This window comes from Athene cunicularia, assembly GCF_003259725.1.
Source record: "Athene cunicularia isolate RWA chromosome 17 unlocalized genomic scaffold, athCun1 chr17_part1, whole genome shotgun sequence".
Lineage (NCBI taxonomy): Eukaryota > Metazoa > Chordata > Aves > Strigiformes > Strigidae > Athene > Athene cunicularia.
In genome coordinates, this window is record NW_020799122.1 from 4,554,859 (window position 1) to 4,571,742 (window position 16,884).

At 38.2% G+C, this 16,884-nt stretch overlaps 1 protein-coding gene across 1 annotated transcript in view; it reads left to right on the forward strand.

The window, feature by feature from the left end:
• CCDC180 (coiled-coil domain containing 180) overlaps positions 1–16,884 on the forward strand; it is a 33,201-nt gene that overhangs the window by 8,806 nt on the left and 7,511 nt on the right. The window contains exons 5-28 of the mRNA XM_026860514.1: positions 491–600; positions 697–825; positions 1,012–1,122; positions 1,785–1,880; positions 2,123–2,286; positions 2,499–2,618; positions 3,298–3,377; positions 4,060–4,148; positions 4,649–4,771; positions 5,396–5,569; positions 6,114–6,229; positions 7,439–7,565; positions 8,242–8,450; positions 8,924–9,099; positions 10,578–10,758; positions 11,269–11,415; positions 11,675–11,819; positions 12,040–12,156; positions 12,574–12,672; positions 13,022–13,135; positions 13,785–13,993; positions 14,751–14,818; positions 15,526–15,688; positions 16,264–16,320. Of these exons, the coding sequence (XP_026716315.1) occupies positions 491–600; positions 697–825; positions 1,012–1,122; positions 1,785–1,880; positions 2,123–2,286; positions 2,499–2,618; positions 3,298–3,377; positions 4,060–4,148; positions 4,649–4,771; positions 5,396–5,569; positions 6,114–6,229; positions 7,439–7,565; positions 8,242–8,450; positions 8,924–9,099; positions 10,578–10,758; positions 11,269–11,415; positions 11,675–11,819; positions 12,040–12,156; positions 12,574–12,672; positions 13,022–13,135; positions 13,785–13,993; positions 14,751–14,818; positions 15,526–15,688; positions 16,264–16,320 (3,124 nt within the window). The remainder of the gene's footprint in view (positions 1–490; positions 601–696; positions 826–1,011; positions 1,123–1,784; positions 1,881–2,122; positions 2,287–2,498; positions 2,619–3,297; positions 3,378–4,059; positions 4,149–4,648; positions 4,772–5,395; positions 5,570–6,113; positions 6,230–7,438; positions 7,566–8,241; positions 8,451–8,923; positions 9,100–10,577; positions 10,759–11,268; positions 11,416–11,674; positions 11,820–12,039; positions 12,157–12,573; positions 12,673–13,021; positions 13,136–13,784; positions 13,994–14,750; positions 14,819–15,525; positions 15,689–16,263; positions 16,321–16,884) is intronic.

Here is a 16,884-nt window from a genome sequence, read left to right on the forward strand (position 1 = left end):
GGGGGGGGGGGGGGGGGGGGCAACGGCAACGTGCTCTCTGGTCCCGGCAAGGCTTAAACCTGCACAGTGACACATATGTGATGATTTGTAGGTAATTTTTAAGATGAAGAATCTACTGATAATCGGAAAAATGGCTGTAAAACTGTTGATAGGTCACAGTTTGTGTTTAGAAGGTACGTTCTAGTTACAGTGTAGGCAGATCTCATTCTTGGAAGCTGCAGTTTTTTGCATCTGAACTGAGTTCCTAGCTTCCATGCTTTTATCCTTCTGAAAATCACAGATTAATCAAATCAAAGGAAATCTTAAAACATGCTTGCTATTTTTAACCTGCATTTGCATAAATTTCCCTTCTTGTGGAAAGCAGTCACGCACTGTAATAGCTGCACACACTACAGAGGTCAGCGTGTGGGTTTAGTGATTCACTGTGCATGCACTATGTATTCTGCAGCAACAGCCCCACACTACATCATCCTCTTTTCTTTCTCGGCAGTTCCTGAGGAAAGGAGTAGTAGTATCTTGGAACATCTATCAGAGCGCCAGCGAGGCCGTCACAATGAAGCCGTGACCTCGCTGCATCATGAGCTTGCCTGCATTGCCAGGGTAGGGCTGGATGTTGTGCTCTGGGTAGTCTAGGGTACTAAACTGAGGTCAGGGCCTAATATTCAGAAGCTCAGACTGACTTCCTTACCTTTTCAGGAGATGGAACCCTTTATTTTGGAGCCTGGACGCTTACTTCATAAAAAACTGGTGGATTCTGACAGAAAAATTGAACTTCTGTTTAAAGATATTGAGTTGGATGCTGCTCTGAAAGGTTTCTCGGTTGAAGTAAGGCAACTCATGTCCTTGTCCCATCTTTGGTTATTTGTACCTGGTCTGCACAGCAGTGCTTCTTATGTCTTGCTGTGGTTTTAAGATATAAATGCCTTCTTTTTTTTTTTTTCTGCTTTCAAATTTTTTTTTTTTTTTTTACATTTACTTTTCAATGAGATTGAGAGTAAATCCATCTTGCAGGGTTTGGAAGAACTGTGGAATACCATCCGTCAGGAATGCTTGACCAGAAGGAAGTGGATAAGAGAAATGGATGAATCCCTCCTGAAGGCTGAAAAGAGTCGAGCCAGTGAAGTGAGCTGTGGTCTTAATAGCTGTTACTTAAGCATGAGATGATTATTTTCTCATAATTCTGGGTGCAGAGAGTAGCTTGTTTCCACAGGAGTGGAAGGTCATGGGACATCACAAATGTTCAGATAAAAAAAATAAGGATTTGCATGAGGAAATCCTTGCTGCTTTGTCCTTGTAGTCAAAAAATATCTGTCTGTTATACCTGTGTCAGTTTGTCCTCTCTTTGTAACATAGACATGATGAATAGGTCCAACTGTATCACCAGTAACTTTTGTGTTGGAGTAGTTATGAAAAATACCAGAGGTGACCACATCTGCTAAAATTTCTTGTCTGCTTAAAACAACCACTGATGGGTTCACTACAGATAGCTGACAGACAATCGGTTCGATTTTTAAATTCAGATTGCAGGCTGTCTGCAGAGCACTGTTATCACAGATAATCAGTTCAGTAGTAACAAAATGGAATGTTTTAGTTACTATTTTTATGAATGGTTACAAAAATCGGTATTTAAGATAGGTGTGTTAAGATTCACTTCTCAGTCTGTCTATCTGCCAACTGAATTTATTTCAAGGGACAAAAATTGCCTTGTTCATATCAGTGTTTGACCTAAGAAACTGATATTTGAGCTGTACAGACTTTTAAAATTTTTTTCTTTTATTGCACAGATAACAGGTGTGTTGAGGAAGTATACTCTGACACTGGAGGAGATTGGTGCTTTCTCATCAGCTGATGTTCACAAGTTCATGGATGATAAGGCCATGGTAAATCTTTCATATTGAGAGTCTCTTTTTACCTGTGAGAAAATAGCAAACTGAATATTCCCAGAATGTCTTTTTTTCCAACTGAAATTCATTATTTCTACCTGCAATACACGAGAGATTTCTATTTTGTGTGCTATTCTTCTGTATTCTTTTTCCCTCATTTTACATAGAACAAGTAATTTACGGAGTTTTTTGCACGTTATACGCTGCTTTTATTCCTGTTTTTATTTTTTAATGTGCAGACGATTAACAGAGCCCTGTTATCTAATCGGAGGGAAATTGCCAAGCTGTTCTTCAACCTAATGAAGTCAGACATGATGAAAGAGTTATCGCATCGATTGAAATGGGAAGACAGAGTCGAGGACTGGAAGGTCATCCAAAAGAACAATGTAGTTCACAGTTTCAGGTCAGAAATGTTACAATTTCGGACTCTGAATAACGCAAAGTGACTGCTGTTCACTTGTGTTTTCTATAAGTAGTATTTGATCATTTTTCCATTATAAAACTAAAAAGCTTATTTTTTAACCTGGTATGTATAAGTCATCCTTTGTATTTGTGTTTCAAACATGAAATTTTCCCAAACAACTATTTACTTCAATGTGTTCTTCCATCCTACAGGGAATTTATGGCAAATGAAGAAATACAGAATCCCCCAACTGTGAAAACAGAAATGGAAAATATGATCACACATCAGATTTTACTTAGCCAAAGAAGACTGGAGCTTCTGCAGCACCTTGGGTATGACAAAAGAGAGAACAGAAATAAGGGAAAACAGAATTCTTGCTAGGGTTAATGAGGAAGTTGACTACAAAATGCACCACTTTGCTCCTTTTCAGTGTGGGACTGTACACTGCAGCAGTAAGGCAGAGCCTAAATTTCTTTAGTAAAGCTTTTTTTAATGGAAAAAAAATATTCTTGGTTTTCACTGCACTAGTTATGCTCAGTAGGGGTGATGAAAGGCTCGAAATGCAGAAACACAAAAAGTAAATCTGACATTTGAAATGTAGTAGAAAGGGGCAGAGAAAAGGATGGGTAGAGAGATAAAACCTGGTGATCTTGTCAAGGCATTACTTGTGTGTGTGAGTTTTTAATTGGTATAATAAATTAAGAAAGGAGTCTTGATAGAAATCTAGCGCTGCTAGATATCCTAACAAGATGATGATGACTTGAGTGCAGTGCATTTAGTGTTTACAGTTTTGCTTTTACAGTGTATGTAGCAACAAGATAGATCACAGTTAGTTCCTTGTCAGTAAACAGTGGCATTGAAAACCAGCAGCCACCTTGTTTTATTTTCATTGCTGATATGGCTGTAAATAAAATAAAGCACAGTAGTATGGTTACTCTGATTCATAATTTTATCCTTTAAGGACTGGATTATACTTGAAGATATCTGACTTTTTTTTTCCTGTTTCGATAGCGATTTGTTGCCTCCAACACACACAGAAGCTGATGTGGGTGAATGGTACAAATCTTTGGAGAACGTGAACAGAAGTATGGGTAAGTTGAGAAATCCTAAAAGCAGTCTGGAATACAAACAATTCTTCCTTTTTTTCCAGGCAGTAATGAATCAGACAGTTGCTTTGAAAGTATATGTTTGCCACATTCTTTGTTCCGTCGGTTTCCATGTCCCTTCTAAGCTGCTCAGAGCTGGCAACACGACTGAAACAAGCTGGCTACTGCCCCGCCTGCCCTTTGGCAGCACAAGCATTTTTGCATGATGAGATCCAGCAGGAACTGACTTGGTTAGAATTAATTTGGGGAAATCAGAAGGTTAATTTTAATGCAGATCAGTTTTCAGTCATCAGAAATACTCCTTTTTACCTCTTGGAGAATGAGAGGGGAAGAACGTGAGATGCTTCCTGTCTCCAAGGCCCGTAATGTGCCTTCCCTCCGTGTGTCTGCCTTCTCTTTCTCCAGAGCTCGTCCTGTTTGTAGCCTGTGTAGTAGCAAAGAAATTGATGCAATTGTAAATAACTCACTACTTTGAAACATAATGATAAAAATATTTGTATTAAAACATCATGTTTTATTGGTTGATAGTGTCATCCAAGTGTGAAGACACTACTGGGATATATTACTTGTGCTGGGACTCAGCACAGGTCCTCTGCATGTTTCCATTTCACACTCCACTGTGAAATCCAGAAATCTTTACAATGGCTTGTTCTTCCGTATCCTTCAGATACCCACCATGTGCAGTCTGTGACAAAAATACGCCTCCAGTATGAGATGGTTCAGCAAAAATGTTTGGCAGAATTGCAGCTATGCAAGGTTAGTATCGTAGCTTTGCAGAGCCTTGGAAGGATTGTTGGTAATGGTATAAAATGTGTTGTTTGAGGTTTGAGGATCCACCAAAGATGGAGATAACAAGTGAAATGACTTTTTAACCTCTGTCTTATTCTGTTAGAAAACTTGCTGTCCGTTTTGTTTCACAGTAGCATGTGGTATTCGTACTAGTAACAAATGCCAGTAATGAAGGGAGTACTGTCCTGCATTTAGGTAGAGGATCCAGGGTCAGAACCCTCAGCCTTTGTGCTGAGTCTGCTGTATTTTGGGAAAGAAATTCCACACCTCTGCTTCAGTTTCTCCCTTTGTGTCCGAATAGAATTGTCCTGCTTACTACCAGAATGTGAGTTCTGAGAGGTTGAATCTTTCTCTACGCATTCACAAGAAAAGAAGAAACACTACGTTTAGCTATAGTCTCTAAAAGCCACACAGTGTTTGATGTTCTATTATGTTCATGTCAGTAACTTAGCATGCTTTTCATTTAGAATAACCTGTTGAATCTGAAACTTTGCACGCAAGAAGAGGCTGAAGAAATTGTGAATTCTGAGTTACTGCCTTTGGCTGAGAAACTACAAAATCGGTTTGAAGAAGAACTGGAACACATGGACGTATGTTTCTGACATCTCTTTTTATTACTCTCTGGGAGGAGTCTGTTCTTCCTGCGCTGCTGCCTGAAATGCCATATGCATCTTAGGCTATTGATGTCATCTTAGAAAGAGGTCCACAGTGTGACTGAACACCTGACCCACAAATAAAAAATGTGGGTCAAGTGCCTCAAGGAGAACAGTTCATAATTGTTTGGTTTATATTTATATTGAGCTGTCAGGGATGAATTAGGTATAGCTCACTCGGCCTGGAGGGAGAGGAATAGATTTAAATGATCTCCCAAATTTCTTTCAATCCTATCTCTTATAATTCTGTACATGAAAATGGCTGGGCAGTTGTTCCTGAAATAAGAGCTGGCCAGAGACTTCAGGGCATATGCAGGATTTAGTGCTTTGCAGAATTAGAGAATAAATGGAGTTTTGATAGCTCAGCCTCTAGAACAAAAATGTGCATTCTTAACCAGTTTACTCAGACTACTTTTTCCTCTCCAAGTAGAAGAGGCCATGTTGAACATTGATAGTGTCCTTCTAGACAGCCTTTTAGCATGGCATAGATCCCCTTACTCATTTACTTCACCTTCCAGCAAACAGTTTAATAATAACTTTCACTTACATATATATCTTTAGAGAGACTTCAAGGAGCTGGCTAACCAGAACGAGCAGAGCTGTAGAGACTTGTACAGCTATTTTCAGGAGGCCATGGGTCTCTGGGGTGTCCATCAAGAGAAACTGAGCCAGCAGGAAGGTGACCTTCAGAAGAAGTTAAATGAATGCAGACGGAAGCAGGATAACATAATACAGGTATAAACCTAAAAATAAGGATGTGGTATGATGTAAAGAAAGGACTTCCTCGTGCAGAGAACCCTCTGGAATTCAGAATAGCTGGTATAAAATTTAAAATGTCATCTTTGACGCTTAATACTGGAATTTCTACAGGGTAGTTTCATTCTGTCAGGTACATATTTTGCTAACAGCTTGATTCACACTGAATGAGTGTTTGTATCTTATTCGTGATATGACAGTGGTGATAAAGGTTATATTTTCTGTATTAAGTGGCTGCAAGTTTCTGTTGCTCATAAGATCTTGTACAGGTATATATAGAGACTTGTTTGTACATCACATTCTCATATTATGGGTATATCATGCAGCTTGGGGTGGCAACGTCAAAGATGTTAATTATCTATGAAAGATCTTCAAAATAGATGAATTTTGGTAAGGTAGCTTCCCTCCTTGGTGTAGAATATATGTATATAATTAAATTATTTGAATCCTAAATGGTGATGTGGCATCTTAGTAATTACTAAATCATTTTTACCGTGGTTTATTTTTTTTTATGTGGCCTTAGAGGATGGACGCTGATCTGGATATAATTTTGAAAAAAATGAAAACAGCGAGCTCTGAGGAGAATCTGAAGGCTTATTTGAAGAGTGCCCTTTCTTCTTTAGATGACATTAGAGCTAGGTATGAATTTTGTAGCACAAACTTAACAAGTAAAGCACGTTTGAATGTTGGTTGTACTACTTAGCTCTTGTTTATGCTGAAGCGTGAAGGAAAAACACTGCTTGCTACACCTAAGAATGTAAAAGAAAATAATTTCCATATTGAACAAGGTTAAGGCAAATAATACCCATAGTAGTAGTTCAGACCCTTGAATCACTAGGATCAGAAAGTAGATCTGTGCTATCTCCTGTGCTCTGGGCTCACCTGTTTGATCTCTTTCGAAGTCACAAGGACTAGAAGTTACTAAAAACTCTCAGATAGGCAGAGGATATATTTTGGTAATCTTTCTGTTACCTTTCTCATGATCAGGTATTTGCATCTTTAAAAATCACCTCAGAATTGGCACATACCAGGTCAGAGGATTAAATAGCCAGAGAAGAAGCAGTTGTATTTTCACACCTGGATGGTCTTTTCTGTCAGATTGGAGACGTATTAGAAGAGTGATGTGGACCTGAGAGGCAGATAGACAGACATGCACAAACCTCACACTCTAATTATGCTTAGAACCAACATGAATTCCATATTTGTGTAATTTATGTTGGTTCAGTACTCTTTGTATTCATTAGGACAATTTTAAATTACCCAAAAGTAACGTACCTTTTTAGGTGAGTGGAGAATACAGTGAGAGGTTGCAGAGATGGGATGTAATCTGTCTGAACATTTGAATGCTTACAGAAATTCCCCATAATGTGTATAGGAGACAAAGCAAATGTAAATAAAAACAGGTGTGAACACTGATTTTTCCTGAATCAAGACTCAGCTTGAACCATTAGTTTTCATTTCCAAGTAAAATGAAAATGAAACAGAAAAGCTTCAGTCACAGCTGAGCATGGTACAGAATTAACATGAAAGACAGTAATTTGACCTCTCACTTCTAGTATTGCTCATGTAAGCACAGGTCTTGGATAATTTCCCATCCAAAATGGAAGATCTAAAATACTTTATTATGAATAGTGCTTAACTTTTACGTATTTATATAATGAACTAATCTCTACTAATAAGCCAGGATGTGATTGTATTCAGGCTAAACAGATACAGTACAATGTTTAGCCTAAAGATTTGATGAGGTTGGTTGAAAAGTTAGATTTGGATTTAAACACATTGCAGTCATATTTCATTTTATCTCTAAACATACTTGAGTCTCTTAAACGGTGGCCTTAAACTTGACAGGTACGGGACATTCAGCCAAGTTCTAATGGATGAAGTAACACCGTACCCAGGAGCTGTTCTGCAGGAATTGATTTCCTATAGTACTTCCATCAGCCAGTATTTTCATGTAAAGGAAATCTTCAAACAGGTATAAAGAACACAAACTGCTTCTGCTTTAAAATCTTACTGGTGTATTCATTTTTCACTTTGGGGAAAATTTACATTAGCTGAGCATGCAGAACTAGGGGGAAGCTTTACACAGGTAAGTGAGCAAGAAGGTGGAGGGAGTCTTGCTCAAAATAATGCTGAATAGGAAGTCTATTTGCTGAGGTAAGTCTAAAGTCCTGAAAGCAGATTAGATTTAGTTTTTACACAAAACACACAAGAGTCTTTACTGTTTTCATTTATTTCTGGACTGTTAGGGCTTTCGATCATTTTATGGGCGAAGGGAGTGTATGAAACTGTCTATAACCATTCCTTTTGCACTACTTTTATCCTTGTAGAAACCTTTGTATAGGATTTTTTTTTAAAATATCTTTCTTTCGTTGTAGTATTCTTAGCCCATGGTGAATGATTTATGCTGTATTTGTACTGAAGTACTGTTTTTTTCAGGTCTTTAGTTACCTGAATTTAGTCCCATAACAAAAACCTTTTAAAACATTGATGACTCTGCTGGTTGAGACTTGCAAGCTTATTCTCTGTATGAACTGAGAATGAGAACATTATTCTTAATATCCTTAGGATTCCTCAATTAGCTTGTGCACTGTGGATTCTATACTTGTATCTTGAAAGGTAACAGATGATGATTTCCGTCTGTTTCCCAGGATGTATTCAACAGCAGCAAGGCAGAAAGCTCCGAAAATGACAATGAGACTTTTTCCACTTCTAGTGGAAATTCTTACACAGTTTTTGAAGAGACCGACACTGGCATCCCAAAGACTTATTTTACCAAATATGAAAGTAAAGGATCACTGCCAGTGTACCTGAAGGATGCACTTATCAATGAAACCATGTTTGTAGATCTGAAGAAAAGGTTAGTAGAAAACAGTTTATGTTCTTTCTTTCCCTTTAGGTAATAGACAGCTGTTTGGAAGAAACATTAGACTAAAGATGCATAAAAGTATCTAATTATTTTGATGTCATTCCACTTTTTAAATCGATAAAAGTAAGAGAAAATTTTTATATTGCTTTTTATCCTTGGCTCTCAAAGTACCACACAAGCGTTCACCTCTTACAGAACATCCATGTTTTACAGAAAATTGTTTACTGAGAATACATAGTACAGAAAGGCAAGTAATTTGCCCAAATTCCCTGCAGAGTCATGAAGGTAACATGCCTGGTACTCAGTAGGGCAGCCAGCTTAGAAACTCTGCCAGTATGGTGCAAGTGGTAGTGAAACTGCACCTTCCTAGAGTCAGAAGTTAAATTCCTGGAATTGATATATTGAATATATTCTTGTTTATTACTTATTGTTCCTCACTGGAATATTTCTTTTTTCAATCATAGGGTTCGCCTTTGCTTTTTTGAACACTTGGAGAAGTGGTTTGCAGAGTCCGTGTCCAGGTCACATGTCCTTGTGGCTGACAAGAAAGAGGAGCTGAATTCGGAACTGCAGATGCGTCTTCACTCACATCAACAGAGGTGTGAGAATATTGAGACAAACATCTGCAATGCTAGAGCCGGTACTGACGTTTTTTACTCTAAACATTACGTATTCTCATTTAGAGATGATCATAAGTGGCCCAAAATCTCTTTCAGCATCAGTTGACTCAGTAGTAGATGGCAATAGGAAGCAGTTGAGTGTCTACTAATTCCTAGTATAATATGTTACTCATCTATTTTTAAAAAGATTTTTTTTCTATAGCTCTTACCGGTTTGTGCTATGTTATGTTTGGAAAATTCCCAGCAGTGCCTCGATCAGTGACTTGATTGTAAAAGATGTAGAATATTCCATTTCTCTTGTCAGTATTTGTGAATCCTCATTCTCCTTGAAATTATTTAACAAGAGTTTGCAATGTACAAAAATTATTATTAAAAGTGTGGCAGAAAAAGAATTAGCAAGTGTTGGGAGAGATGAAATGCCAGGGCTTGGCTTCTGAATACAGGAGAGGAAGGATTTAGCTATATGGAATATCACTGAGAGGCAATGGATTGGCCACTAATCAGAACTCTTTTTTTGTATAAGAAGTATTCTTTTTTGGTGGAAAAAACCTACTTAAGACAGGTTTATTGGTCTTTAACATATAAAGTAAAAAATTCTCTTTTGGGAGAGCAAGCAAATAATTTTTCAATTCCACTTTTTCCTGCAAAGAGCACAGGTGCCTTTTCTGGCAGTTTTCTTGAGGTTGATCAGCATGTTCTTGATTCATCCAATTATCATTCCAGAAGGGAGACCCAAATAAGTTTTTGGTTTTGCTTTTCACAAAAATAGGGAGAAGCCTATTTTCCATGAAGAATAAAAAATCCTTTATCTTTGCCACAAGACTGAGAACAGAGAGATAATGTCAGCAGTGACTGAAAAATAAAGGGAAAAGAGGGCTTAGAGCAAACAAAAGATATTTGTCATTTGGATTAGGAGCTGCCAGGGATATAGATGTCAAACACAGGAGTGTCCTGGTTCAGCTAGAATAGGGTTAAGTTTCCCCAGCAGAGAGAGGGAAGGGATCTCCAGCCGGGTTATTCATACCATGCTGACGTCAGGTCCAGCGCGGGAACTTGTTTCCTTTGTGGCTTTGGTAGCGGGGAGCACACGAGCGAGCTGTCTGTAACCGCTGCGGTATCTCTCTGTATATCTTTTGTCTTGTTTATTGTTATTGCTGTTTATTGTTGTTATCATTGCTACTGCTGTTGTTCAGATTGCTTATTACACTGTTGTATTAAATTGCTTCTTATTTTAAGCCGGGGTTTGTGCCCTACTTGTGTCTGAGGGTGGGGGAGGGACAATGGCAACGTGGTCTCCGTTCCCGGCGGGGCTTAAACCAACACAAGGAGAAAAGTCAAAGAAAAAGAATCGGATGTATTTTATTTGTATGTTTTAGCCACTCCAAGATGTGGCTCAGGTTATTTTATTGCTCATTCTGACAAGAGGTTGGCTGCTGGTTGTGCTGGTCATTATTGTCATTTACCGTGGACTATCTTGTAAAATTTCTTTTCTTATCAGCGGAACTGGTGCATCACAAAGAGCGCCTGGAGCACCACTGTGCAGGGGTGGTGGAAGCTCTGGAAAAGGAGAAAGCTGAATTTCTCAAATTCTATGATCAGCAAGATAACCTAATGAAAAACTTACATTCACGAATCTGTGAGATGGAGTCTGTCTACCTCAATACTGCTCGGACCGAGAAGTAAGTGTGCCACAGGTATTGCTGGCTGTGACGTCCCACAGTTGAATACTCCCGACTGCTGAGACGTTTGTGGTTTGCATTCTGAATCTACGTTCCTTTTTAATGATGACTGTTTTGTGAAACTTTAAAGAGATGTAAAGAGTTTTTGTTTCCTTTATCTTTCCCTGAAGAAATTAAAATCAGTACTGAATGGATGACAGTTTTCATCTCTTCAAACCGCTGGCAGCCTTAAAGTAGAAAAGATGTTTGCTGTGTTGAGGTTCCATCCAGTTCACTGAACCTGCATGATAACAGCAATTGATGGGTTTTGAGGGACATTCTTCTGTAGCATCAGCTGTTTGCTGATATCTTCTGGATGCTCATCAAAACAGTCACAGTCCAGCGAGTTGCTTTCAGAATACTAAACCTCTCTTGAGTTCTCAGATGTGTCCTTACAGCCAGCAGTCTCTGAATCGTAACGCGTGCTCCTCTTTCTACATGTTTTCCCTGTCTTCTGTTATTTGCTGTTAGGTTAACTTCATTGAGCAACAGCATGCAGACAGAGCTACAGAACCATCTGGAAGTGTTCCAGGCTGCCCTGAGGAGTTACAGGAAGGATTTGGAGGACTCTTTAGGAAAATTAAAGGATTCAAATGCGGAATTTCTCAAAGCTTGCAGGTATAGAAGTTTTATTGGAGTGTTGTTTATAAATAGTAACCTATTTCTGGGCATCAGTGTTTGCTGCATAGGCAGAACAGTAAAATTAAAGTTTATTTTGTTATTCATCTAGTTTGCTATTTAAAAAAAAAACCAATTCATTTTGTCAAGCCACAATTATTATACTGTTTTCATCACATCTGTGTTGATATCTGTGTTTTAGTCTTTGAGAAGAGGAAGACTCGTAACCAATTGTTTTTACTTTGGTGGTTGCTTTCAGATTATCTTTGGAGGGAGGTAACTTTTCTGCTGAGGAGCTACAGTCTGTCAGCAAGCGTCTTCAGAAGGAAAGCAAGCGTATTGACACTTTTGAAAGTTTAATCATGGCAGATATGGAAAAAGTGGAATCGAGCTGCTTGGAAAAGGTGTGTGGCGTTTCCTTCTTTCAAATTATGTATTATATTCGCATATTTGATGTGATTTATAACCATCCTGCTCCCAGATTGGGACTGTAAGACTCTTCTGTGTGGCAGATGGAATTAATTGCATGATGGAAAAAATAAGTAGAAATGGTGAGCTCTATTATTTAAGTTTTAAAAAGTGAAGACTAATCTGTTCTGTCTCTTGTTTCTGGCATTTTTAAAGGCTACTAAACTTATCGACCAGACTAAAACAAGATTCCATTACATCTTTATGAATCGAGAATTTATGGAGAAGATCCGACGATTTCTGACAAATCTACGAGTTCAAATCAAATCAGAGGTATGTGCAGAAACATCAGAACTTTGTTGAAACGAATTATAATAATTTCTCCTTTATTCCGTTGAAGACATTTTTGGCTGAATTCAGAGTGGAGAAACATTAAGGGACTTTTTGTATTAGTTCCAAACCTGTTTTCTGTCATTATAAGCTTAAAACAATGCCTTTACTGCTGCTGCAGCTGTTCTGGAAGACTGTAATCTTGCAGCAAGTTGAGTATGTACACCTGAAGAGACCGTTATTTTTGGGTGTTGCAGTAAAGGATGTGAAATGTTGCTTTTGTGAATTACTGCTTTTCAGCCTCTCCTCTGAATACCAGTGATGGAGTGCTTTTACCAGCAAGTCTAGTGGTTTCAAAGTGGAGCCTCTGAAAATCTCTTGAATGAGATTTCACTTCACCCTTATCTGCTTCTGCTTTAGGTAGCAAATTCCAATATGCAAGCAGAAACACTGAAGTCTTCTCTCAATAAGCTCCGTCAGAAGAGAGACACTTATGCTAATCCTAGTGCAGATAAAGAAGTAAGTTCTAATCAGCACAAAATGATACCTAATTTGATTCACTGTGCATGTTTGTCTAATGTGTAAAGTAATATTTTTGAGGCAGACTTATGTTTATACACATTTGGGGTGGGGTGGGGTGTGGACAGAGGTACTTGACCACAGAATTTTTGCTCGGGAAGGTCCTGTACCTGTTTCCCTGTTTGCCCACAAAAACCTCAGCCTCTCTACAATCTCATTGCTCCCATGTATGTGCCATTGAAATGGTGACAGGACATAATCAAATGATGTTGTACGCAACAGTCAGCACATCTGAAAAGTCTGGAAGAGCTAGCTGAGTAAGTGCCATCTGTGTTGTCATATCTTTCAGGCTTTGACCTCTGAAGAACTGCATGATTTTGTCAAAGTCGTGCTGAAAGAACTGAAGAAGAGGAGCCAGTACCTTGACTGTGTGCGGGTAAAAGCAGTGAAGCCTCATGATAAGGTAAAAGAGCATTGAAGTTCTCTATATTTTATTTAATATTGAGTGAATTTTTATGTGTGTATATGTTAAACGTTTTTCAAAATCCGTGCTTTGAATTTTCAAATGAAGAAAGATGCTGCATTATGCCAAGCTACCCACGACATTAGGTCAGCTTTTTTGAGAGGCTGAGTAAATCAATCACCACTGAGTTTATTAAATGTTAAAGACGCACAGTTCAGCGAGGGTTTATTTTCGAGATATATCACTAACCACAGACACATATTTCAGGGTTTCTTTAAATAATTAAATAATCAAATGTGTCCTGAAGATTATTTTTTTTTAATCAGGTTGTGGTTTTTGGGTTTTTTTTAACTTCCTTGTCTGGAAAGTCTGTCTTTATTTTGATAATCTACAGAGGATCATTGTTTGAAGGGTACATACTTAAATACTGCTTATGATAATTACGAGAATCTACTCATAACTACTTCTGAGTGTCTCAGAGTTGTATAGCTGTAACAATATTACTGCTAGAATTATAAAAATCTTTCAGCTTGTGAAGCAAAATAGTACATGTTTGGAAGATCTGCTTTTTATAATCAGTAACTACATGTAATGCTTTCACTAATTGCCTGGCACAGTCAACAGGGTTTCATTTTTCTTCCCATTTCAGGAGGACCTTACCCCTCTTGAAAGGGATGTGAAGTTACAAGGTCCAACTGATGCTGCCATTCGAAGAGGCTGCTGCCATCGTCTCAGAAATGAGAACAGAGTGGCACTGATGGGGATGGATCCTGAAAAACATCCTTTGTTAAGTCCAAGCAGAATGGGAAAGTCTGCACTTGATGATTTAGCAATAGGTGTTATCAAAAGTTTACTTGAGTAAGTACTTGTTTGCCTTAAAGTATTTTTCTGTCACTGTCTTTCTATTTTCTTTGCTATCTATATCTCTTGTCTTCACGAGGATCACGATAACGCTACAAGGGGCTTCACTACAGTATCTTTTAAATTGACATTCCAGAAACATATCAAGGTTTTCCTGAATCCATAGTTTGTAGTTTACCTTTGTATATACAGAACAATTGAACATGTAGTTCATAGGTAATGCTACTACAAACTTTCTGTTCAGTCTAGCTTTAAAAATCAGTATAGCTGAGACTACTTTCTTTTAAAAGCACAATTTCTAATAGCCAGAAATACCCCATCGTGAGTGATAAGTGACATCTAGATAACAGCGTCATGATAGATTTTAGGTATTAAATTTTTGTCTTCCGTAGTATTATTTTAATTAAAAGGTGATTACATGCTGCATAGTTGAATGAGCATGCAAAATGTGAAATGAACAGCACGACAAGTGTGTGATTTGCAAACGCATATTTTAATGCACAGTTTTGCTTGTAGAAATTCTGAAATTCCAGTTAAACAATTAGTTACTCCCATGCAAGTACTTATCTTTACACTGTCCGTTGTAAAAGTAATCCTGTCTGTTAAAAGTTATCTCAGAAATGGAACTGAAATTAGCACAGGGTAGGGATAGAGAACTTAGGTGATTTTCCATATAACATGTAATATTTTATAGTATAGAACAGAATATGGTAGGGTATTCAATAGCCACTTAGCTCTTTTTTTTTTGTTTTAGCATTCAACCATCGGGAAAATCTTCAGGCCCAAAGCAGGCGAAAGATCGTTCACGTCCACTACAACCAGGTGTGCCAGCATTTCTTTTAATATATTACATTCTTCTAAATTGTAGTTCCTAACATATCCCTGAGCAGGTCTAGCATACTCCACGCCAGTGGCTTACATGCTAGCTCTGAGAGAGTTATGCAGCCCAACTTTTTTCTTGGCTATCTTTACTTTGCAATAAGATGATCATTTTATAAAGAGTACCCATATTTGTGATAGCAAAAGAGAAAAGGGGTGGGAAAAAAAGGAGAAGGGAAGTAATGAAAATCTGTAGGGGATCAGGGATCCTTCTCAGTGTATTATCATTCACTCAGAGATGAGTGAGAGGCAACCCCAGCTGTTCCCTACCCGTTTCCCTGTCTCTCTTCTCCAGAGCTTGACTCCTCCAGCCACATTCCCGAGTCCCCATCCCAGCCAGGACTATGAACTGTAGCCCCTTCACTCTCCTTCTTACTCCCTGACTGAATGTGGTTTTAAATCTCCTCCCATCTACTATGTATTTTCTAGAACATTCCCATTACTCATGCCCCAGGGCACAACCTTGATTTGGTGTTGCCACTGCTGGGTTTCTTCAGTTCTGGCCGCAAGAAATGATTGTTCCTGCAGTTGTCCCTTTAATGGTGTAAAGAAACGTAGAAATGAGAACAGAAACCATATAACCATCCCAACAAAAAGACTTCAGTTGGCATTTACATGATGTTCTTCATCTTTCCTTGTTAATTATAAAGCAATGCTTCCTACATTAAAGAAGGATTCACACTTGAAGGTATCAAAGGCAGGCCCTGGGCATTCCACTACTGACAGCAGTGCGGCTCAGCACACCAGGAAGTCACCACCCAAGGAAAAGATGACCAGTAAGTTGTCATCTAAGAAAAAGATGTCAACAAGAAGGTAAGACCCCTGGAAGGAGGAATTCCACTTACAGTGTTCCTACACAGAAATTTACCTAAGTTGTCCACTGCCTGTTCTCTGAAAAATTCTTAATGCTTATTTGTATTGACCTTCTATCCATCCATGCTTATAATTTGGGATCCCTTCCCTGGTTATGTCCTCGTGATCAGCTTGGCAGTTTTTTTGAGATTTTGGATGGAAAAACACACTTCTCTTTCTCCTTCATCTGCTGTTGTTTTGTATGGTGAAGTTCTGAAATGCAGACTAACCCCACTCTTAAATCAGTATGGCTTTATTTTCAGGTCTGGCGTCTGTAGTGTTTGTCTTTAGCTTCATCCATAGATAGATGAAATGAGCTACTGTGATAGTGAAAACAACAGCAAGTTTTGAAGAGCTGTTGAGAAGAGAATCTTCAGAATTTTTTTCCATGAAAAAACTGTTTTCATATCATACTAATTTAAAGTTACATTTTTCAGAGTTTCATGTCCATCATATGACTGACTAGATCAAATAATCAGCCAGAGAAGGAAAATACTTGTGGAGAGTTTCAAATTAATGTCTTTTTTTCTCCCTAGGATACAGCTTGTCCGCGAGAGATACCAGATATTTGGAGAGAAGCCTCCAGAAGCTGAGTAAGCCATATATATTTGCAGAAAGAGAAGTTGATCTGCAAAAGCCCCGTATCTTATAATCATGGACTATAGAGTTCACAATTGAATTTTGACATATTTAACCTGGATATTTATGGGTCAGAGTGTTTACAGAACAGCTCCCTTTCACAGCATAATAATAGTGAATATAAAAGCCATTTTATGCTGTGTGTTGTCTGAAATGGGTGGCCTCATTGGAGCCCATTTTGTACATTAACAAAAAAATGGACTGGAAAAATGTAAAGGAGCCTATCTTTCAGTCATTTTCACCCCTAAGAAGATCAGTAAATTTTATACGCTGCATTCTTGTGCTCAATATTACATTTACAGGAATAAATAAGGAAGAGACTGTTTAGGAGAAGATTTCTAAATGGTTCCATTCTCCTTCTCTGAGAAAATTATCATATGTTTTCTTGATATGTGCAGCTGTTGTACTATATAGAATTGAGAGATTTCCTATGTGCCATGCAAAACTATCAAAATTAATGCCTAAGAGGTTTAAGTGCTTGGGAATTTTGTCCCACACTGTGTTTCAAAATACTTCCA